Source organism: Hippocampus comes, unplaced genomic scaffold, assembly GCF_001891065.2.
Source record: "Hippocampus comes isolate QL1 unplaced genomic scaffold, H_comes_QL1_v1.1 scaffold118, whole genome shotgun sequence".
Classification (NCBI taxonomy): Eukaryota; Metazoa; Chordata; class Actinopteri; order Syngnathiformes; family Syngnathidae; genus Hippocampus; species Hippocampus comes.
Window position 1 is genome coordinate 1,010,279 of NW_017805461.1, and position 23,470 is coordinate 1,033,748.

The 23,470-nt window shown below is 42.1% G+C and overlaps 2 protein-coding genes across 4 annotated transcripts in view; one reads left to right on the top strand and one right to left on the bottom strand.

Annotated features, from left to right (window-relative positions):
* The first annotated feature begins 39 nt into the window (after nt 1–39).
* mapk9 (mitogen-activated protein kinase 9) overlaps nt 40–23,470 on the top strand; it is a 29,867-nt gene continuing 6,436 nt past the window's right edge. The window contains exons 1-12 of one of the 3 annotated variants that reach the window (XM_019874780.1): nt 40–267; nt 7,362–7,508; nt 8,780–8,909; nt 9,033–9,091; nt 9,367–9,505; nt 11,057–11,222; nt 13,112–13,183; nt 14,834–15,016; nt 15,258–15,382; nt 15,484–15,547; nt 16,854–16,925; nt 17,007–17,135. In XM_019874780.1, the coding sequence (XP_019730339.1) occupies nt 7,393–7,508; nt 8,780–8,909; nt 9,033–9,091; nt 9,367–9,505; nt 11,057–11,222; nt 13,112–13,183; nt 14,834–15,016; nt 15,258–15,382; nt 15,484–15,547; nt 16,854–16,925; nt 17,007–17,135 (1,255 nt within the window). In that variant the 5' untranslated portion in view covers nt 40–267; nt 7,362–7,392. Of the gene's footprint in view, nt 268–7,361; nt 7,509–8,779; nt 8,910–9,032; nt 9,092–9,366; nt 10,302–10,440; nt 10,507–11,056; nt 11,223–13,111; nt 13,184–14,833; nt 15,017–15,257; nt 15,383–15,483; nt 15,548–16,853; nt 16,926–17,006; nt 18,937–23,470 lie in introns of those variants that run through there. The other 2 variants (XM_019874781.1, XM_019874782.1) reach the window with 2 other exon arrangements.
* LOC109518744 (rho GTPase-activating protein 22) lies at nt 18,191–23,359 on the bottom strand. The gene is made up of 2 exons (XM_019874783.1): nt 22,342–23,359; nt 18,191–19,226 (listed from the first exon to the last, which is right to left on the bottom strand). The coding sequence occupies exons 1-2, from the start codon at nt 23,130–23,132 to the stop codon at nt 18,989–18,991; spliced, it is 1,029 nt and encodes a 342-aa protein (XP_019730342.1). The 5' UTR covers nt 23,133–23,359; the 3' UTR covers nt 18,191–18,988.

The following is a 23,470-nucleotide window of genomic DNA, read 5'->3' on the forward strand; positions in this document are numbered from 1 at the left end:
TTCAACCAATCAAGTTCCTCGGAGTTGACGTCACCTTGCGCGATGACATCATACGCAACTCTTGGCCGCCTGCTGTGACGTCGCCGCCTCCTCACTCGGCGCTGTCGCTGGGAGTTCGGCTACGGGCGAACTGGTGAATCTCCGCGTCGTGACAGTCCGAGCGGCCTTTCTTCCAAAGTTTTTCTTCGACTCTCGGACGTGTCGGAACAAGGGACAGGGTGGTTTCTCCGTTTTGTCCATGCCCGGGAGTACCCTGGGAGCGAGAAGGTAAGCGTTCGCCGGCGCTTCCGCCCCCTCGGTGAGGCTCCGTGAACCCGCCGGCATTGACTTCAACTCCCCGGCTTCACGACTACCGCATTGCCCATGAAAACTGACGGACAGCGTAGGCCACATTAATTTAGTGAACGCTGATGAAAGCGGTGCTTTATGATACCGGCTTCGTCGGCGCCTCTCGGTTTTCGGGACGATTTACGGCCGTATTTAGCCACCCTCAAGGCCAGCTGTGTTGCGGCGGTCGCGGTGTGTCATCCACGCGTGACTTCACACTCCGTGTAGGATTGCTTGTGTGTGTATTTTAGAGCAGGCACGCGGCGTTTGGGAATTAAAAGCAGCCAGGTATACACCCAGTTATGTCACATGATAGTCCCAAAAGCACCCCCACGCTACCCCCTCCCGCGCGGTCCACCACCACAGTCGGCCCCAAGTAGTCAACTGCTCCTGTGGATCATTTCCACACTAATTTGGGGGCAAGTTTGGACCTGTCAACGCATTTGAATAATGCGTGCATTTATGCATGGTCAGTAACATACACGCACGAGTGTTAAGTCATCTTCACCAAGCATCATTTTAAAGAGCATCCCATGTGCAGCAGCAGCAGCATGAGTGTGAGATGTCGAGCCTTCAGGCAACGCTAATCTGATCACCCACTCAGCTCACTGACTCGCACCCCTCCCCAAAATTTGACTTGTGGTCATGGCTTGGACTCAGAGTGGACAGCAGTCATGAGGAGCGGAGGATGGTGTTGTGAAGGTCACTCTGCATCATATCATTGGCCTCATAACCAAATCATATGCTTATGTAACTGTGAATTTGCAAGAGGGTATATTTTAGATGTTGGTCGTGTGTTGACAGGCAAATAAATGGAAATTGTGTGAAGTGTTTGCATGGTAAAAGTCAATCACTGTTGTGTTTTTGTTTTTTGCTTTTTTACATTGGTGGTCCACATTTCACCTACTTGTTTTTGAATGTAAAAAGAAAAGCGGATTTTCCCAAACAGGTGTCACTTATTGAGGTACAAACTAGTCTGCTTCATCCTGCTGTGGATGATGGTGTTTTGATTCTACCGTGGTCACAGTATTAACAAAAGATTGCAATGTGAGGATCAAGTTCAAGGAGTTCAAACTTAAATTTACATGCATTTATTCAACTGTTGATGATTGCAGTACAGTAATCCCTCGTTTATCGCGGTTAATGGGGACCAAAACCACCTGCGATAAACGAAAATCCACGAAGTAGCGACCCCCCGCCGTATAGGTACATGTACATGTGTATGAGTATAAAAAATATTTATAAGGCCAAATTTAATGGTATACATGCATGTAGAAATAAATTTTGTCGTAATTAACATTACTTAATGCTGTATACTAATAGATTCAAACATGTATAAGTTAGGTTAGGTTAGTGTATGAATAACAAAATACAGTAAACACATACATGTAGTACTGTGTATGTTCCTCTATGTGACTCGCTGTTGTTCTGCTGACTTTCGCTGCTTCTCCCGGACTTTTTGCGGACTTCATTTTTTTTTTTTATGAATATGTCTGAAAAAATCCGCGATGCACTGAAGCCGCGATAAACTAACCGCGAAATAGCGAGGGATCACTGTATAGTGTTATTATACAGTGGTAGCTCTACTTACGAAATTAATTGGTTCTGGAAGAAATTTCTTAACTTGACAATTTTCTAAGGAAACGCATTTTCCATGTAAATGCCCTAATCCGTTCCAAGCCCCCCCAAAATTCTGACATAAATGTTTTCTAAAGCATAAAAATGCATCAAAATATGAAACAAATACATGTCACAATTAGATTATTGCACAATAAAATTAGAGTTTTGCACAAAGTAAAAATCAAAGAACAAAGAATAAAAATGGTGATTTAACTTAACTGTGTCCTCACCTTGTTTTGCCCTCTTTAGTTCATGTTCTTCCTCAGAAGTGGTTATTGCCTGGCGTTTTGTCACAAACCGACCAACCGAGAATTTCTACGTCGAAAAAAAACTTTACGGTCGGCATTTTTTTCAAACCACCCTCTACATTTTTGTGTAGAGGGTTTACATCGGTGCAAACTCTCGCAATATTCACGTTGAGCGCATGCGTCGTTTGCCCTGTCGTCTGTCAACAACACTGAATCGTGGCGGCGGCCGCAATCTCCGACGACAATCTAAACCGTGTTTTCTGTGTTACAGTCGCATGCTCGCACCGTAATGTTAAGAAAATAGCATCCATTGATGTATCGAAAAAATTCGGCGAACCATTTGATGAACACCACGGGCCGAGTAAAGACCGAGGGCGGAGGAGGACGGCAGCGCGCCCCGGCCCCCCGAGTCCGGAGCGGGGAAAAAACTAAATAGGTGGCAGCAGGGTTCCCCGACCGCCCACCTCGCCGACCCGCGCGTCCGCGCGCTCATCGACGCACCGTCCGCCTAGTCCATGCAACTCTAGTCCAGGCCGGGCCGCGGCCGGCGTCGGGGACCTCTCCCCGCCGATGCCATCGTGACCCGGCCGACTTCGGAACCTAACACCCAGCCGCCGGGTACCCAACTCTCTCGTCGCCAGCGAGTGGAGGATTCAATGTCTCCTTGTTTTATGTTTTATGGTTATTTTGTTTAAATTTTTGATGGGGGGGGGGAGATTAAAAAAAAAAAAAAAAAACTTTGTCCGACCTACTGACTCTATGCTGAAATTTCATGTTACCGGAAACACACTATCTTTTTTGTTTGGCCTAAGAAAGAAATGGCCAAAAATGGCACCCCTGGGAAAGTTTCCAGGCGAAAACCACTGCTGTCCAAGAAGAACACAAAGGCTCGTCTCACATTTGCCAAAAGACATCTTGATAATCCTCAAGACTTTTGGAAAAACATTCTGTGGACTGATGAATCAAAAACTGAATTTTTTGGAAAATGTGCGGGCCCTTACATCTGGTGTAGAAATGGCACAGCATTTGATAGCAAAAAGAAGATGAGGCCAACAGTGAAGCATGGTGGTAGCAGTCTGATGGTCTGTGGCTGCTTTGCTATCTCAGGACCAAGACAAGTTGCTGTGATAGATGGTTTAGTGAATTCTGCTGTCTACCAGAAAATCATGGAGAACATCAACCCTCAAACGCAAGCGCTCTTAGATCATGCAGCAAGACAACGATTCAAAACACACCAGCAAGTCCACCTTTGAAATTTAAAAAAGACAAAATTAAGGTTTGGAGCGGCCAAGTCAAAGTCTGGATTTGAATCCAATTGAGATGCTGTAGTCAAGTGTGTCCTTCAACTGGTAATTCATGCTAGAAAACCTTCCAATGTGGTGGAGTTGAAGGAATTCTGCAAAGAAGAGTGGGTCAAAATTCCTCCACAGCGATGCGAAAGACTCACCACTAATTATCGCAAACACTTGATTTCAGTTATTGCTGCCATAGGTGGCTCAAGGCATTAGTAGGTTCAGGGAGCAATTATTTTTTTGCATAGGGGCATGTAGTTTTGGATTTTTTTTGCGCCTTAATAAAATAAATTGGCATTTAAAAAGCACTCTGTCTGTCTGTCTATCTCAAAGATTTTTTTTCCCTACTCCTGTGGACTGTCGAATCGTGCCAGATTGCACTTTACTATTTCGGTAGGTGTCTTTGTTACGTGACAGTGCAGAAATTCGACAGTGCTACTGTGACAAAGATGTACATTCCATTCCCGTTGGACCACAGGGGGTAGGGCAGTCACTATTGATAAAAATGAGTAGGGTGCATCAGGAAGGGCATCTGGTGTAAAAACAATGCCAAACAACATATAATCACTGTGGTGACACCATTTTATTTGATCGAATAGGGCAATTATTTTTTTTTGTCCAAGCCCTACAGGTAGTGATTATCTATGAAATTTTAAGTGAGGAAAGCCCTCCATCCACACGTGTTTTCTTTCTTCTCTGTGGATATTTTTGTTGAAATTGGACAAATTCAGGAAATAATGAGGACTGAGGATAGTTAGGACCCTTAAATGCTGGAAAAAAACCAAAAGCGGCTCTCCTCCCGTGTTTAGTGAGAGAGCCAGCTGGATGAGAAAAATCCACAGAGGCAGGAGAGGGAGCAGATGAGGATATTTTTCCTCCCCTTTCCCTGAGTAATGTTGTGGAAACAGAGCAACACTAAACCTTCAACAGCTGATGTTATGTTTTAATGTTCATTTTTTACTTCCATGCCTGCATGTATTTTGAAAGCAGCAATCAGAAAGTAATGTAAAGAGTGGCCAAAAGAGTAGAAAACCAACCATGTTGTGAAACACTGGAATAATATTAAATGTTAAATCGGAAAAGAAATCTGACTGTTTGTTATGCATCCTGCTTGTCCACCCACAGACACAGTCTCCATTATGTTTGTTCACAAGATTGTGTCAGTATGGGTTGTAGAGATACCCGTCCGGGTGACTTTGAAAACTACTAAGCTGTCAGCTGCCTCTGTTCTCCCCTCCAAATATGCCAGAACCTCTCGCTTCATCTACAGCCTGGTTTGACCTTCGCCAGGTCACAACTTGGCATGATAAGTTTGTTGGATTCTTTGAAATTGGACAAATGAAAGCAGTGAGTGAGAAACTGACGCAACTGTATTAGTCTTCCACCAAGGCAAAATAAAGTAATTGTTGTTGTTTGGTCTCTTTCACATTTCTGGGAAGACTTTCTGCAACATTGTAGTGCATCTGTAGGAATGGTTGTCCATTCCTTCATTCATGAGGTCAGGGGTCATCCATGTTGGACCTGAGAAAACTCCTGGCTCACATTCGCCTTAATGTGTTTGCATTTGAGATTGGGGCTCTCTGCTTCTTTCACATCAAGCTTATGTAAGCATGGCTCTTGCTCCAAGCACAGTGTGACAGTCAGGCTGGACCACAAAGGGGTCATCCCCTAACTGCTCACACAAAGTTTGATGCCTGGAATTGCCCAAAATGCATTTGCAACGCGTTATGATTCGCCGGCAACTAAATAAAAACTGATTGATTCATCCATCCATTTATTTTTGTATACTGCCAAAATGAAGCAGTCATTTTTTTCTCTATAGTTTCAATATCATTCAAAAGATACTTGCCATTTTTATTTGTGCTTGACCTTATCATTGGAATGTTGTTTTTTTGTTGATCATCAACTTTTAAGTTACATAGTCGTCCGGGGGTAGGAAAGTAATATTCCCAAGGTGCTGGTGGTAGAAAGGGTTCCGTCAGTCGTCATCTGTACTTGTGGGTAAAAAACAAAAAAGGACGTTTCGCTTCTCTCACAGCAGCTTCGTCAGCGGTAGACAACTCTGAAGTCTCCGTGAAGACTCTGGGAAATTGCTCTGCGGAGTCTTCACGGAGACTTCAGAGTTGTCTACCGCTGACGAAGCTGCTGTGAGAGAAGCGAAACGTCCTTTTTTGTTTTTTACCCACAAGTACAGATGACGACTGACGGAACCCTTTCTACGATGGAACTTTCCTGTACGACTGAGAGCCTCCACAAGCAAGGTGCTGGTGAGAAACGAGAATGGTTGTCTTGGGCCACACTAACGTGCTAACCTCAGCTGTGTCCAATATTAATTCAAGCTCTTTCTATGAAGCAATGAATTGTAGCATTTCAATAGTCTTGTTCTTAGGTACAATACATATATGTTGTTTCAGCGCTTGTTTTACATTTTATATTCACTTCAGTACGACTTCATGATGGCCAGTCAGACTGTAGACTGGCCAGATGTCGTTAGTATAGAGCAGGGGTCCCCAACCTTTTTTGCCCCACGGACCGGTTTAAGTCAGACAATATTTTCAGGGACCGGCATTTAAGGTGTGGCGGATTAATACAACAAACAACGCAAATTCAAAGTGCATGAAAATGACGACTCACCACAGCCCCGAGCTTGATTTTCTGCAATCAGACAGTCCCATCTCGGGGTAATAGGAGACAATGACACCTCAAGTGTCTGGTTTATGTCCAGTCTACTTCGTAATTTTGTTTTAGTCGCTGTTGCTGCAGAAACTCCCCACCTCACACAGGTAGGATGTCGGAAATAGCAACAGTGCTATTGTGGCGATCTCAGAGTATTCAGCCATAACTTTGATCCAGTTGTTTCGAACGTACTTTTAAGGCCGCCGTCATTTGCGATCTCCAAGCAGCTTTTTTACTCAATTTGCGGGCTTCAGCGTTTTGTTTATGAGCGTTATCGGTCACGTGACCGAGAAGTGTGCCTTGACGTGAGTCAAGCGTGACACAGACGGATGTAACAGAGAATCCGGTAATTTTTCAAAATAAAACATATTTCTTATTCCGAAATAAATAAAACGGAAATAAGGCAAGTTCTTTCGTGCGGCCCGGTACCAAATGCCCTGCGGACCGGTACCGGTCCGCGGACCGGCGGTTGGGGACCCCTGGTATAGAGTATATAAAGGCCAGATCTGCTCTCTGGGAGTCAGTCAGTGCAACAAAGACTGTCCTATGGGTTCAACATTTATTTGATGACAGATCTCCACAAAACTCCGTTTTCAGCTGTTGCCTGCTAGGATTTTCTGTCTATGCCTTGACATTTTTTTTTTGTCATTTCATCCCATTTCATGTACAGTCAAACCTCGGTTTTCATCCATAATCCGTTCCAGAAGGCTGTTCGAAAACCGAAATTGTTCGAAAACCGAAACCACGCTCTTTTTAAAATAAAAATGTTTACTGAACACGTCTGCTCACAATGGAAAGCAACACGAGGAAGTGTCACTTCCTCGTGGAAGGAAGGCGAGAGAAGTCAAATGATGCATTCAAGTGCGCTCAGTTTGATCGAGAACCGAAATTTGTTCGTCATCCGAGGCATAAAAAACTCGAAATTTTTGGTCGAAAACCGAATTGGTCGAGAACCGAAACGTTCGAAAACCGAGGTTTGACTGTACTTTGTACGTCAAACTCTGATACCTGGATACATTGTGGTTATTTACAACCACCACTTTCTAATTGATTCATAGCAGGGTCTCAAGACTTTTGTCCAAACAGCGTGTTGCGACATGTGATGAAGTGTGTGTGTGTGTGTGTGTGTGTGTGTGTGTGTGTGTGTGTGTGTGTGTGTGTGTGTGTGTGTGTGTGTGTGTGTGTGTGTTCTCCACAGACAGCATTGGTGCCTCTGACTGTCCCTCAGGATGAGTGAGGCTGAAAGTCAGTTCTACAGTGTTCAGGTGGGGGACTCCACCTTCACTGTGCTCAATCGCTACCAGCAGCTCCGCGCCATTGGCTCCGGGGCCCAAGGTATTGTTTGGTGAGTGGCTTTGCGGTTCTTGGAAAGCCTTTACAAAAGGATGCCGCGCATCATCGGGGGTAAAAGCAAGCCATTTCATTCGTTAATTAAAACTTCCAACAGGGTGTGGCTGATTTTTTTTTCTTCATTCTCATGGCTGGCTGGCTGGACACTTCATGAGTTTTTTGTTTTTTTTTAATAGGAACAGCCCTAATTTTAAAGCTAATGAATAATTGTTATTGCTTTCAATATGGATAGGGGCAGTCCCTAAATGAAACGTGGAAAAATTCAACCATAGAGAGCATACACTCTGGCCACAAAATCAAGAATATGTGTAAAATTAATATGATTCCATTGTCATCTATAACTGCATCATGTACAACTAATATTTTGGTACCTATAGTATTTTAACTACATGAGATTTTGTAGCCGGGAAGTAGATAACATTTTAAATTTCCTTGTTTGGGGCAACCTTAACAAGGAAGTCAAGTCAAAAGTTTTCATTATACTGTATATCCTATGTCTACCACTTTTATCTCAACATTCTGATTAATATTGCTTTTGTGCAATCTGAATTATGGATGGATGGATGAATTTAGCAGCAAAATCCTTCCATCTCATTTTGCCACTTTTTGTCAACAAAAACTTACATCAGGGTTGCTCAAGGGCTCAGCTCATGTCCAATCATGGCTCAACTGTTTGATGGGCATATTGGGCAAAATGACACGGTTTGTTTGTTTGTTTGTTTATTTATTTATTTATTCATTCATTCATTCGGGTTTTTTTTTTTTTTTTAAACCCAAGCAGCCATTTAGCTTAGCAAAGATAAAACGAAGGGAATCATAAACCTGGGATCCAGTGTAAAGTTTGCAGAGAAAGTATGTCCTCCACCAAACTCCATACAAAGCCTGATTTTATAGCCCTGTTTCGGCTGTGTGGATAATGATCAGATTAGGATGCTCTTTTAATGTTTATGTGCCTGCTGAGCTGTGGCAGCACCAGCACCATGAAAGTGAATAATTATCATTGTGTAATGAACTGTGCATGTTAACGTGCCCAATGTCATGTTGTGCACTCTCTGGCTTAGCTTTTTTCCGTCTTTGTTTGCACAAAATCTTCCTGCCTTGCACTTCTCGAAATAACTTAGTATCTACTTCAACATTTCATTGTTGTAGTTGCACGTCTTGGGCATTTTAAAAGTTTAATGACAATAAAAGTGCTGCAGACCCTGGATGCAAATAAAAAAACAACTTTGTTGGCCGTGACACAAGTTCTCTCTTCTTCATAACCAGCTCTGCCCTAGATACAGTCCTGGGCATCTCTGTGGCGGTGAAAAAGCTGTGTCGGCCCTTTCAGAACCAGACGCATGCGAAACGTGCATACAGGGAGCTGGTTTTGCTGAAATGTGTCAACCACAAAAATGTAAGACTTACTTACGTCATCCCTTGCCTCTTTGGGAATGTAACTTTTGGAAAATCCAAAGAAAGACCTGATGATGATGTGAGAGTCACAATTTGATGTAATGACTTGTCTTTCTTCATGCAGATTATCCGTTTGATCAATGTATTCACACCTCAGAAGTCCCTAGAGGAATTCCAAGATCTGTGAGTTGTACTCTGAAGCAGTGGTTCCCAACCTTTATTGAGCCAATACAGCCATTTTACATTAAAAACAAGGATTGAAAAAAAATGTCACAAAAAGTATAAATACTAAAGTAATGAAGATGACCTCGTCTCAATTTACTCACATTTGTGAATAAATTGTAAATTAGATCATTTGTGAGTCACAAATGATCTAGTGTGAGATGTACAGGAGCCCTGTGTATTGCATTTGTGTTGAAGCTTCGCCATTTTATGTGGATTACTTCTTCTTCTTACAGATATCTGGTGATGGAGCTGATGGATGCCAGCTTGTGCCAGGTGATCCACATGGATCTGGACCATGAGAGAATGTCTTACCTGCTTTATCAGATCCTGTGTGGCATTAGACATCTGCACTCTGCTGGTATCATTCACAGGGTATGGATGGTGAATTGTCCTTGAGAGGTTTTACACACTGTACACATTGCCAGCATAATCCATAAAATTTTGTATTAATTATATAGTAATCCCTCGCCACTTCGAGCTTACTGTTTTGCGGTTTCAGTGCTTTGCGGGTTTTTCCAAAATATTGTGTTCATTAAAATAAATACATAAAAATACAGCCATATTGCAGAAAGATGCGTTGTTTCATGTTGATGCACGCAAGAGAAGGTTTCCCTGCATCTGGAACGCCTCAGAGGCTTTCTACTTCCATGTACTGTACTGTACATGCCACCGGCACTCATTCAAAGCGTGTGATTGGTTCCCAGTGCAACATCGACCAATGAGAACACGAGTGGATTTATCCCGTGAGCTGATTGGCTGCACATCATCGCAGCCTCACCCAGCACCTTCCCTTGTGTCTTGTCACGCTGTTGACTGTCTCGCATACTGTATATTTGTGTTGTGTTCGCGATAACTTATTTTGTGTCAGCGATAACTTTTTTTTTTTAATTAGTTAAGTTGCGCACCAACCTCTTGCGGCCGCTGAAGCAATGCCAGGAAGGGTGTGTGGGAGCATGTAGGCCCGTTCGTCCCTCCATGGAGATGACACCATCAACAGGGACACATTGCTTCAGTGGTGGTGGTGGGGGGTTAGTCCGCAGCCTTGACCGAGTCCGGGAGCCTTATTTTGAAGGTTTCCCGACCCGGTCAGCTTTTCTTTTAGACATGACACAAGGAAGCAGTGGCAGCTCAGATGAAGGCTCAAGTGGCAGCCGAAACTGTCATATCGGTAAGAGTTTTTTTTTTCTTCACTTAAAAAAAAACCTGTCTGATCAAAAAGAAACCTTAAACCTATTTCAACTAATAAGATGAGGTGAACGTCATAGCGCTACCCATCACCATGTTTTTCTCCAATTTAAAAACCTCAGCTGCACCGTCCATCAACGCTTCAAGCAGAGGAGTTTCTGAGTGAACCTAAAGCCTGTACGAGTCAAGTGAGAGCCGCCTTCTCCGCCACCAAGACAAATCTCTTCGCCTTTCTCAGAAGGCAATATTGATGAATGTTAATTACTGTATAACGTTTTATAATTAAAGATTTAAGTAAATACGTGTTCTGTTCTTTGTCTCAAATATGTAAAGTATAAATACCGTTTACACATTTTAAACATGCTGGTACCCACATACACAACAATTCCTGAAAAGGGGGCGGGGCAAATTCTACCTCATGGGTTTTCACCTTTCGTGGGGGTTTCTGGTCCCCATTAACCGTGAAAAACGAGGGATTACTGTATATGCTAAATTACATGTTTTAGTGTTTTAGTGGCTTAAACATGAGCAGGAGCCATTTTTGTAATTTTATTTTAACGTTCCATTCTATTATATTCATAAGTTTAAAATTGAAATTTTTAAGAATTTGTGTGACCATGACATGTAATCACTATAAATGCTAAATATTTTCAGCGGATGTCTGCACAGAAATAATTGCCATGACTTAGTCTGTTTATGTAGATAGAAGACGTAAGCTTTGCCTCTGTGTGCGCTCAGGACTTGAAGCCCAGTAACATTGTGGTGAAGTCAGATTGCACTCTGAAGATCTTGGACTTTGGCTTGGCAAGGACGGCATGCACCAACTTCATGATGACACCATATGTGGTGACCAGATACTACAGGGCACCAGAAGTCATTCTGGGCATGAAGTATAAGGAGAATGGTAAGTAGGACATCAGGTTGGAGAGACATGCTCAAAACATTCAATCCTTAAAAGATTAATCATGGGCAATGCTTAAAACATCTGAAAGCCAGGATGACATCCAACTGGCCATGTATTTCATTTATTATTTAAATATATATTAAGACCAGAGGCGATTGCTCTTAGACTGCAAGGGAAGCTCAGTTTCCCCTAAAATGTCCAAAAATAAGAGATCAAATACATGTGTGTGCATACAATTGTGTGTACATGTCATTGACTAAATATGCGTTACAACGCGTTCAACTTTTGTTCCGGAATCAGCTTCTTTTTACCGGTTACGACGCGACTTTCTTCTCATTCATTCCGGCAGCTTCACTGTGCTTTAAACTGTGTGGACGCTGAGTGTCTACCGCGCAGACGCTAGGCGTCTACAGAGTTCAGGGTAGGTTGTCCCAATGCATTGAAACGAGATGAGTCACTGGATAAATGCTGGTTTTGTCCCGCCCATCGGCCGCTCAGCGTCTCTGGGAGTCTATGGACGGTGGGCGTTTATGGGCTGGCCCGGACGCTGAGATTTTCTGCATGATGATTGGATGATCTGTCTGAGGCTGAATCTCTTTTTGATTGACAGCGAAATGAGCCAATCACCACCGATCTTTTGGTGAAGGCATCGTGGGAGCATTTTTCAATTCTCATTCTCTTCTGACTTGAACTGGAGACTTCTAATCATCTGAGTGACACACTCTTTGTTGAAAACGACTAGCGACAAATTAATCTTTTATTTCTGGTGGGTTTTCATTGTAGTTGCTGTAGTTGTAGGACACTAGTTAAGTCCCTGGAAAAGACGCCTTGTTGATATGACAGGGTCACAGATAATTTTCTTGAAAAGAACGGAGTAGAATCCACGTATAAATAAACGGACACATTTTATGATGTAGGCCGAAATTGAGCTTCCCCTCCTTGACAGACCAGCATCCGCCACTGATTAAGACTGTTCTATTCCTGCTCAGTGACGGTGTGAATGTGAGTGACAATGGTTGTCCGTCTCGATATGTGTCCTGCGACTGACTGGCGACCAGTTCAGGGTATTGCCTGCCTTTCTCTCGAAGTCAGCTGGGAGAGGCTCCAGCAGCCCACAACCTTGAACAGACTAAGTGGTATTGAACATGGATAATTTGCTGTATTTAGCGAGTTTTCAGACCCCTCTAGCGACTCTTTTTTTTTTCTTTTCAAAAAAGCGTTGGCAATTTGCTTAAATAAAGCTATTATATGATGCTGTGTAGTCTTTATTCCACGAAGATGTCTTGAGACATGAAACGGTGGCAAATGTGTTGACCCAATTTGATCATTTCATTAATTAGAAAGCATCGCTCCTGGGCACTGTTCAAGGATTGCAGTTTATTCAGTGTTTTAGCACTGCATACAGTGCTTTGTGCGTCATTTGAACCCCTCGGACAAAGCTGTATTGCATTCTCGCGCAGGCAACATGAAACCCAACTTGAAAGTAGACTTCTGATGTGGCTTCTTTGATCCTGAGTGTGACTGAAATGAGTTGGCGGCTATTTGCCACACATGAAGCTAAAAATCATCAAAACGAGAAATTGGGAGGCTCTACATCCCTACCTCTGAGGCACACTGGCAGCAGCTGTGGGAAGTGATAAGCAGAGGAGCCTGTGTGTGGTTGCCTAGGCCAGAAAGACGACACCAATCCAGCCTGAGGATGGCTGTGATGATAAATGCAACAGACCACAGCATAGCTAACATCACAGACAAAAGCATACAACACTTCAGTGTCTATGCGTTAACTTCAAACATGAACCAGTTCTCCATCTATCTGCATGTTAAGTTGGAATCATTTGTACTTGATGATGTTAAATGTGACTAGTTAGTAATATCAGCTATGTTTACAGTGGACATCTGGTCTGTGGGTTGCATCATGGGAGAGATGGTGAAAGGTGGCGTGATCTTCCAAGGCACTGACCGTATCCTGCACTGCTTGCCACCATTCCATGACAGTTTTGTCAACGTGAGATTCTTCCAGCGCAGTTATTTTCCTTTAGCGTGGAGAAATTGCTGTGTCATCTGTACAAGCTGTCCATAAAGTGTATTTACATTTAAAAAAAACATTACAAAAGGCAAATGAATAGACACATATCTGAAAATTATGACAAAATGAGTAGATATTGAAGTTGTTTTAAAAACGTATTTAATTTATCGTGACTGATAAAACAAAGGCTAATGCCAGTGGTGGTTGTGGCAAAAACTGCAATGCAAGCAATGACAGTGGTTGTGGGCAAAAAAAAAAAGCCATGGGATCTCCTTGGAAACGACGGTTGCCATTGTCAATAAAAAGTTTGGCAGTGGTGAGAAGATGATTAATGTTGCTCATGGCTATGTTATGAATCGGTCAATGCCTTCCACCTCAGCAGCCGCACCTGAAAATCGACATCCACCTCTCCCTCCTCTACCATCTACGACGTGATCTGTTGCTTTAGATCACTTATGTCCTATATCTTTGTACGATACATGACATCTTTAACAAAATTCCATGGAAGAACTCTTGGGGAGTGATATCTGGGGAACAATCTACCGGTCTGCGAATGTTTGATGTAGAATCCCACATATATGTAGTCACCAATGTGGGAGTGCACCGTGTAATATGGTGGATGGTTGAAGGTCGCCTGGTTGTGGTGCCACATGATAGTTCATGTCTAATAGAAAAAAAATAGTGATAGAATAGTAATTTGATTGCACTTGGTCACACAGTACATATTCACCTCTGGCATATCTCGGTCAAGTTCCATCATCACATGTTCTCAGCCACATATTCACAAATTATGCGTGTTCGTTTCGGCTGAAACCTGAAAGGTCATCTCATCACGATCACCTCATCAGCAAGCTCTGCAGAAGCCTAAAACGAACATGATCAATTGAAATCAGGTGTGTTGGAGTAGGGAGGGATCTAAAACAGGCAGGAAATGGCTCTCGAGGAAGCAGAGTTCCCAACACCTGCTGTACACAAATGCAATGTGATTAAAAACTAAAACTAATACCTTTTGAGTACTGTACATCCAACAAATCTCATTCAATATAGCTCATCAATTGCTTTTGTTATGTATGTTTTTAAATTAGACAAGACACTTTGTGGACACCCTGTGAAATACATTTGCCTTTATTGTGTGAATCAATGTTTAAAAAATATCAGTTTGATCGATTCCATTGCTTCTACTTGTTCCCTTCATTTCCTCACATACAGTGGACACCGAGCAGACATGGCATTATGACCACGTACTCACTATAATCAAATCAAGTCTTCTGCCTTCACTTGCTTGACACCGTTAGAGAGGTATTCATTTAACTGTGTTTATTATTTTGGTTATAGTAATTAATTTTGAGTATCTCACTGTCTCGCTGAGGGTTGTTCATATTATTTATGACTACCTCCATACAGCGCTCTACCTTTCATGAACATCTGCGAAATGAATACCTCTCTGACAGCATCAATGTAGTTTTGAAAAAGGATATACTTATTTTAAACAACTCTTGTTTTGGATAGCGTTATCTTATACAAGTGGTCAAAATGTTGTTGTTGTCCGTATTTATCTATTTTCCCGAACGAGCATTTTGGCCAGATATTGACCAGTGGAACAAAGTAATTGAGGTTTTGGGCACGCCCAGTCTGGAGTTTATGAACCGTCTGATGGATACTGTGAGAAACTACGTGATGAACAAGCCACAGTATCCAGGTGTCAGCTTTGCAGAGCTATTCCCCGACTGGGCCTTTCCCTCGGACTCGGAACACGACAAGCTCAAGAGTAAGGCACACTCTCACAAAAGAAAACGTCTTGTGAGACAATGTAGTTTTACTGTACATTGTAGGAGGCTGCTGTCTTCATCAGTGTTGAAACTTTTTTGTTTTTTGTTAGTCTTGACTATATTGATGCAATTGAACATTCACGAACAAAATAACGCCTTTTGCGAGAACTCGGCTCACATAAAAACAAGCGATGTCATAATTTCCATAGCAACTGTTCTATTTGTCCGTTGCTGTGACAGCGGGTCAAGCTCGAGACTTGCTGTCCAAAATGCTGGTCATCGATCCGGAGTGCCGCATCTCAGTGGAGGAAGCCCTCAATCATCCCTACATTCACATGTGGTATGACCCCGCTGAGGCCGACGCGGTGAGGCCCGACCCCCTTCCACTCTCCATTTTGGGCTCTTTATCAGTACAATGATTACATGTGTCCTCTCTGTGATTTGTGTATGCTTTCTTATACCTCAGCCTCCTCCCCAAATTTCGGACAAGCAGCTAGAAGAGAGAGAGCACAGCATCGAGCAGTGGAAAGGTAGGATACACTATCCTCTAGTGGACCAGTTCAAAATTACTTGACAGTATTTGTCAAACGTGTACAAACATAAACATGGATCATGAAATAATGTGGTTCAAGTCAAACCAGTTCCAGTCATCTATCTTCATCTGGTCGTGGGCGAGCTGTAGCCGATCCCATGGATGCGGGCTCAGTATATTACCCACAATCCATTGTATGTTTGACCAAAATAGCAGGAAAATGGCGACATTTGGTGGAATTCCTGTTTGTGCCCAAAAAACAAAACAAAACAAAAAAAAAAAATACATGTAGGTCTCGAATTACCTGTATCACATATTTTATAGTCTGTATATTGTATGTCTAATAAGTTTGTACAATGACTTGGAAAGACGCTTTAAATACTTGATTTAATATTATTTAATTTCAATTGTCCATCCATCCATTATCTGAATTGTTATTAATGAATGTAATTACCATTACGACACACTTAATACAATTACATTTAATGAATGATTGTGTGTGTGTGTGTGTGTGTGTGTGTGCGTGTGTGTGTGTGTGTGAGTGTGTGTGTGTGTGTGTGTGTGTGTGTGTGTGTGTGTGTGTGGAGAGAGAGAGAGAGAGAGAGCTATATGTGCACTATCCTCCTTCATTTCCTGCTCCTTTTATCTCCATCAAATAGTTTTTTGCTGCTGTTTTAATGTCATTTTAAGCAGCTAAATTTCCATTGCCGCCATGTTTGATGTTGCAAATCCAACATCATAGCGCAAGTCAATGACCTAACACCCACTGTCCCCATTCTACAATTTTCACACGCTTGCAACCTGCACTCTCGAACACTAAGTGCTTTTCTACTAAGTGTACACTTGATTGAGGACTGTTCGTATAGGGTGGGTATTGGGACGGACGAGGCCTTTGTCTTCTTCTTGCTCTGCTTCCATTTCTTCTTCTGCTTTCTTATGGCAGTTAACAGATATGCATTACCGCCACCTTCTTTCGCATATTTTAAAGATAAGTTAGCACCGGTGGTACCGGTAATTCATGACTACTTTGGTAAATACTTTGGATGCATTACCGCCGGTGGAAAGAAGGTGGCAGTAATGCATAAAAAGTTAACATGACAAGGGAATGTGGATATTGGTTGCCAGTTTGAGCTCTAATGTTAATAACATATACCTGCCGCACCCGAGTGTAAGTCATAGGACAGGCCAAACTACAAAAGATGTCTGACCTATTGTCTAAAAAATACGGTGTATATGCGCATGTCTAATTGACCCAAGGCCACATTTTTAAATGGTAAAGACAAACATGTTATGTCCCTCCTCAGAGCTCATTTATGAAGAGGTGATAGACTGGGAAGAAAGGAACAAGAATGGTGTTATGAAAGAGGATTGTTCAGGTATGATCCTGTGGGGACTATACATTTCAAGGTGCGTTGATATAAGCTCAAGACTCATTCCATCAATGTGTCACGCCTCAGATGTGGTGTCCAGTTCGGCCTCTCAGTCATCCTCGGCCAATGACATCTCATCGATGTCCACGGAGCACACGGTGGCCTCGGACACAGACAGCAGCAGCATCGATACACTCACGGGGCCATTGGATGACAGTCAGTGAACGCAACCTGTCTTCCCCCATTTACCCCCTCATCCTCACATCAATTTGGCCTATTTTTTTCCCCTTTCAAATTGTGGATCTTCTTATCCTTTTCACTTCCAAACCAGTTTTGGACTGCTGCTTCAAGATCAAAATGTGTGCTATGCGACTCATTACCTTCCTAACTTGGTGGATGATGCATGCATTGGTTTACCAGGAGTACATGTGGTGGCTTCGAAATTGTTGTATTTGAATAGTTTTATTTTTGTAGCAGATATTATGTTGAAACAAGAGGTTTACTGTCATCAACTTGTAGGCCGCAACTGTTCTCATGCATGTTTCGCCTAAGCAAACAAAAGCTTAAAGTCGATGTTTATGTGCTGATAAACTCAGCCAAAGGTTGATCCCTCGATGCTCTCGCTGGCTTGCAATCTTCTGCCGGTGCGCTCTGCAAAGTGCTCGGTCATTCAACTGACCGAAATTCTGTAGAGTATTTATTCCTGACAGCATGGCAAAGCTGTGGTTGCATTGTTTTATTCCGTCATGTAATATACTGTCTGTAAAGATGCACACACACATTGTGGTTGTAGAACGGATTAATTGCAAATTGCGTGTTTTCTTCAAAAACTCTTTGTGCCTGTGGATATGTATATTATTGCAATCACCCACCATTTTACATAAGGTATTCTTCTAGAAAATATAATATAATGTTCTGTGCAAACAGAAACATTCCCTCCTGTAAACTCGGGGTGGGCGTTTGTTTGTCAAAAGATACATGTTTTGTTTTTCTGTTCTAGCATAATGTTGCACTTTTTGAGGGCCATGCAATCAATCATCCCTCAACATTTTAGTTTCATCAACCAGCGCCCACGCAACTCCCTTACTATACCATTCCATGACACAAGTAAAAACAACAACACAGTTCAGTGTTCAATTTAGCGATTGCCTTTTATTAGGAAGACAACTTCTTTGAAGTCCTTGCTTGATGTTTTTTGGTTCTGAAGGATGTACCGACAGATGTTCTGTTTTCTTTTGGCATTGTTTTTGGCAGGTTATTAAGATGTTATTCCACAGCACCCTCTTACATTATCATTTGACAGTGGGCTTCTGTATTTTAGTTTAACAACATAAAGATCCTGGGGGATGAATGAGGATAGGAATGTGGATTAAACACTTCCGCCTGGTAAACAACCAGGAGACAAATTTTGAATATGGACTTTGAAGCTTTATGCAGAAATTGACTCACTTGAGGACTAAAACGGTGACGCAGTACGCTATGCCTCTGTTTCAAAATGCATCCGTTCACTCTCATTCATACCTTGATTGACCTGAGAACTGGGCAGGTCACCTTTTCCCCTTTGTGTTGTACTTGTCATGTGTTCTTCTCTTCTAAACACCTGTGCATATTGTTTTACTTGCTTGTCCCGTGCAATCACATAGGTTGCATTATCATTCAGGAACCCATTCTCTGGAGAATTTAGTAGGATGTCATACTTGCTGCAAGTATGAGGAAAAATCCAAAACACATTTGGGGGCTTTGAAAAGTTACGTTATTTTATGAATGTTTTAAAAATGCTATGCTCTAACCCAAATTACCACTGAAAGTATCTGAGGACGTGGATTATGATTTTTAACTAAATTCTCCTGAGAACATTAAGTATTCGGCTAATGTAGCTCATACAATTGTCAAACGTGCGTAGGTTTCATTTCTGTACCTTTCAGATTCCTCATAAAGTACTCATTACTCATACATCACTTTCCCAAAAGAGGAAAGGGAATGTTCTGTCGAGGGAGAGATAAAGTACTATACAGCATCTTATTGTGTTCTTATTCTTTATGAAGTCGCTTAGTACAGTCTTTACTTTCTCAAAAACTCCCAATAATGTGTTCTGTCTTCTTCGCCTCGTTGTTAAGGTCACCAAAAGTGTCGAAGAACTGTTCCATGTCTTCCTGCAATGCTGAGTTGCGCCGCTCCGCGGCAGCCCGCTCTCTTTCGGATTGTGTTATTTGTTCTTGCACCACCTGGTACCAGTGACGCTGCCGTAACAGGTTGGTTTTCAAGACAACAACCTCCGCCTGCAGCTCCTTGTTTCTCTCCTCTAGGCTGAGAGTAAACATGTACATTGATTGGGAAGACAACACATATGATTCAAGACAGGAAAATGCTCAGGTCATTCGTATTTGGGAGATAGTTGTTTTGTTTTGGTACAGTGAAACCTCCAAAGTCAAACAATTTGGAGTTCACTAAAATGTTATGAAAAAAATAATTCGGCCAAAATAAGTGTGATTTATTAACTTTTCAGGGAACCACTGCTATTTGCATGGGGCCGAGTCCTGCCACAAATGTTGAAAATCCTTGAGTAACTGACACGGGGTTAGCTAGGTACAAAAAAATAGACCCTGGCATTTTTGCCTTTGACCAGCTCCTTTATTTAAATCAGCGGAGTGCAATCCACTGTGGCATGATGGTAAGCATCTTATATAAGTTAATAATAATAATCATAATAATAATAATTCATTTTATTTAAAAGCGCCTTTCATGTCACCCAAGGACACTGTACGGACAATGAGGAAATACAATTTAAAATACATAAGAGAAATATATAAAAACAGGACATAAAACCACAAAACATGGGAACTGGAAGAATTAAGTGTTGTAGGTAATTGTGGAAACGCTGATCAGCGTCTATAGTTGTACGCCCTTGGGTTTATTTTAAGCACAATGTATCATCATTTTCATCATCAGCCTAAATTCCATAAGTTTAGTGTAATTTGTTTCCAACCCTTTTGTTTGCTCTATTTAGTTCAAGTTGAATCATCTCAAATATGTATTTTGTGGCAAATGTCAATGTCAAATCTGTTTGACTTTGGCTGATTTGTCCGTTTAGGCTTCGGATTGAAGTTGCTGCCTCCTTTTAAAAGCTAAAGTAAGCAATTTGCATTGTACGATATGTAAAATTGTACAATATGTCAAGCTTTATTATAAGCATCAACTTATGTTGCCCCCTATTGATTTGTTGAATTGTGACGGAGGCCTGTGTAGGACAGACCGCAGCTGAAGTAGAAGAGGGTCTGGCTACTCAGTTCAATATGTTTAACACAATTATAAAAGTATAAAAATTGTACATACAAAACCCAATGCAGGCCTGTATACGTTGCACAACAAAAGGTCATTCGAGCAAAAAATCCACAAGGGGGCAATATAATTTAATGTCAGTCTTATTCTACAGTTCTTAATCATCATTACACTTGCGTGACTATTTGGAACGTTACAATGGTAATTAAAACATTGCACGTAGATTTAGCAAAGGTTTTATCTTGGTGATGATTCGCTTGACATTATCTCTTAGAGCTATAAAGCTCATAAAGCTAGATGGTGCTGCATTTCATACCAATGCAAGAACCGTACCCCAAACGTTTAATTTGAAATTAACTACCCAGTAGTGCCAGGATTAACATGCCATTTTAGAAGTGAGAAATTAATCAGTGCCAAGGCCTTCGACATACCCCAAATTGAACCCTCTTTTTCTTCTCATTTTTTCTTCTCATTTTTTTTTCATTTTGGTGAAAAGTGTTGTCGGGCTCCTTGTTTTTAGTCCTTGTTGTTGCATGACCTTTTGGCTAGCCTTCCTCCATCTATATTAGTAAAAAAGGTATGTGTTGGGACTAAGTCAGCAGCATGGCCTCTTAAATTAGCACACCACACCCTCATTGTGCCATGTGCTAGAGATTTTCCATAGATCAACCACTACAGATCCTATTCCAATTAAGTTCATGAAAATATTAAAGTGCAGATGAAGTGTAAGGCATTCACAGACAGAGTCTAATAGATTTAAGAGTATCTTAATGCGGAACTCAACCCGCATGAGTCATAATGCAGGGAGGGCTAATAGAACTTTTGTGCTCAAGGACTTATTTAAGTTTTGAAATGGATAGTATGTAGCAAAAAATAATACCGGTAATAATAATAATAATTGCAAATGTTTGTGTAATATTGTAGTTTATTTTAATACATTCATTCCTTTATAATCAATTTTAATCAATCTAAATTATCATGGATTATCCATTTCTTTGTTGAAATAAAATCTAAATGTTACCTTCGTATGTAACCTCAAAATGACAAGATATTTAATGCTCAAACTGATACTATTTCGTTTGGAAAGAGACACTCATTTTGAATGTGATGCCTGCAATACATTCCAAAAAAAAGCATGGGACAGGGGCTTGTTTACCACTCTGTTACATCACCTTTCCTTTTAGCAACAATTATTTTGCAACAAGTATTTGGGAATTGAGGGCACTAGTTATTGAAGCTTTGTGTGTCCATTGTGGTATTTTGCACTTCGTGATGCACCACATTTTCAATGGGAGACAGGTCTGGACTGTTGGCTGGCCATTCCATTACTCACACTCTTTTACTTTGAAGCAACGTTGCTGTAACGTGCAGAATGCGGATTGGTGTTGTCTTGCTGAAACAAGCTGGGATGTCTCTGAAAAAGACATTGCTTGGAAAGTAGCCCATGTTGCTCCACAAACTTTTCAACATTCATGGTGGCTTCACACGTGTGAAAGTTATGCATGCCATTGACAATCACACGCCCCCACAAGATCACAGACGCTGCCTTTTGAACTGTGTGCTGGTGCCCGGTTGGTCGTTTTCCTCTTTGACCTGTTTCCATTTAACCCTTTTACCTTTGATGTTCCAAACAGCTGATTGAGCATTCCTCATCTTTCCCAGTCTTTTGGTTCCCCTGTCCCTGCTTTTTTGGAACATGTTAGTCATCAATTTCAAAATGAGGCAATATGTGTTCATCAGTTTGAATATTAAATATCTTGTCTTTATCGTGTATTCAATGAATCGGTTGAACATGATTTGCAAATCATTGTATTCTGTTTTTATTTACCTTTTACACAACGTCCCAACTTCATTGGAATTGGGGTTTGAATTACTGACTCAAAAATGTATGTGCTCAGTAGGCTCATGAAAGATCAGTTCTATTTTTTAAAATTATTTATATATATTTTCCTATTGTTTATAAAGGTAATGGTTGGCTAAAGTAGATGAAGAACAGTTTAGAGCTAAATAGGATGCAGGGTGACTGGATCCTGCACACTTAGACAAAATGTAATTCTCAAGAAATGCACCAATACTACACTTTGTGGAAACACGCTGACATTTGGATTTATTTATTGATTTAAAGAAAAATTGTAAAAATTACCTGAGAATTCGGGCCTCATACACTTCATGTTGTCTGACGATTTGCTGCTGGAGGTTGGTGAGAAGGCTGCGAAGTGCACTGGCAGAGGGGTCGGCGAGTGGTGGAGGAGGGGGCACCTTGGGAGCCCACTGAGTCCGCTGCGGGTGCTGGACCTCATTTTGGGTCCATGACGCCTGGTGGTGTGGCTGGGGTGAATTAGACTGTTGGAACTGCAGCATCTGGTCCCTTTCGACAAATCCACAGGATACAGAGTCCATCTCAGGCTCCAGCTCATTCCCAATTTCTTGGTTCTGAGTGTCTGAACTACTTTCTGACCAAGGGTCACTCTGTTCATCCGTTCCCATCTCAGGAGCCCACATGTGATCCTGGAAGTGCTCCTGGAAGCTTGATTCCATCTCAAAAACGTCTTGGATGTGGTCAGCGGTTCCAAGTCCAGGGAAGTTATCATAAAATGACGGAGTGCTCCGATGGTCTATGCTTGCTGTTGGGCTGGAGCTACTGTACCGTTGAGATTTGTCTCGCCAATATCGCCCCTCCCCCCTCTCTCCTCCTCTCATTCTGTTTATTCCCGGACCACGCTCTGGTTCTCCCAAATTTCCTCTCCAACAGCAGTAGGAGTGATCTGGCCCACCGCCAGATGCTCTTTCGTCACTGGCCCATGTGGGAACCTCAGCCACAACAGGGGCCAGAACAGTCTGAGGGCTTCGGAGGCTCGGGGGTCTGGTTACAACTGCTTTCCATTTTTCCTTCCCTGTCCCTCCCTCGCTGGGTAAAGGGTGAGCAGTTGTCATCAAGAGATTCGATGGAGCAAGAACTGGCTGTATTCGGGGCCCCTACAAGAAAACAGTGAAGAAAGATACCCTCTCCTACTTCTATCTGCTGTTAAGTGAGATTTGTCTCTTGGACCAAGGCTCTGTTATGTAGCCTTCCTGCTGATTGTGCAAAGAATGAGGAGGTGAGGGTATGGGAGCCCTCTTACTTTTTCGGGACAGCAGTTTGTACTGGTGCATGGGGCGTAACTGTGCACCGTGCGTCTTTGTACCCGTGTGTGTGTGTGTGTGTGTGTGTGTGTGTGTGTGTGTGTGTGTGTGTGTGTGTGTGTGTGTGTGTGTGTGTGTCTCTTTAGGTG

What these genes read in the sequence shown, in the direction of transcription:
- LOC109518744 (XM_019874783.1), bottom strand. Translation starts at nt 23,132, where the DNA reads ATGACAACTGCTCACCCTTTACCCAGCGAGGGAGGGACAGGGAAGGAA. An exon ending in TATGAGGCCCGAATTCTCAG is followed by an intron (nt 19,227 to 22,341) that starts GTAATTTTTACA and finishes GTTTACTCTCAG; the next exon opens with CCTAGAGGAGAGAAACAAGG.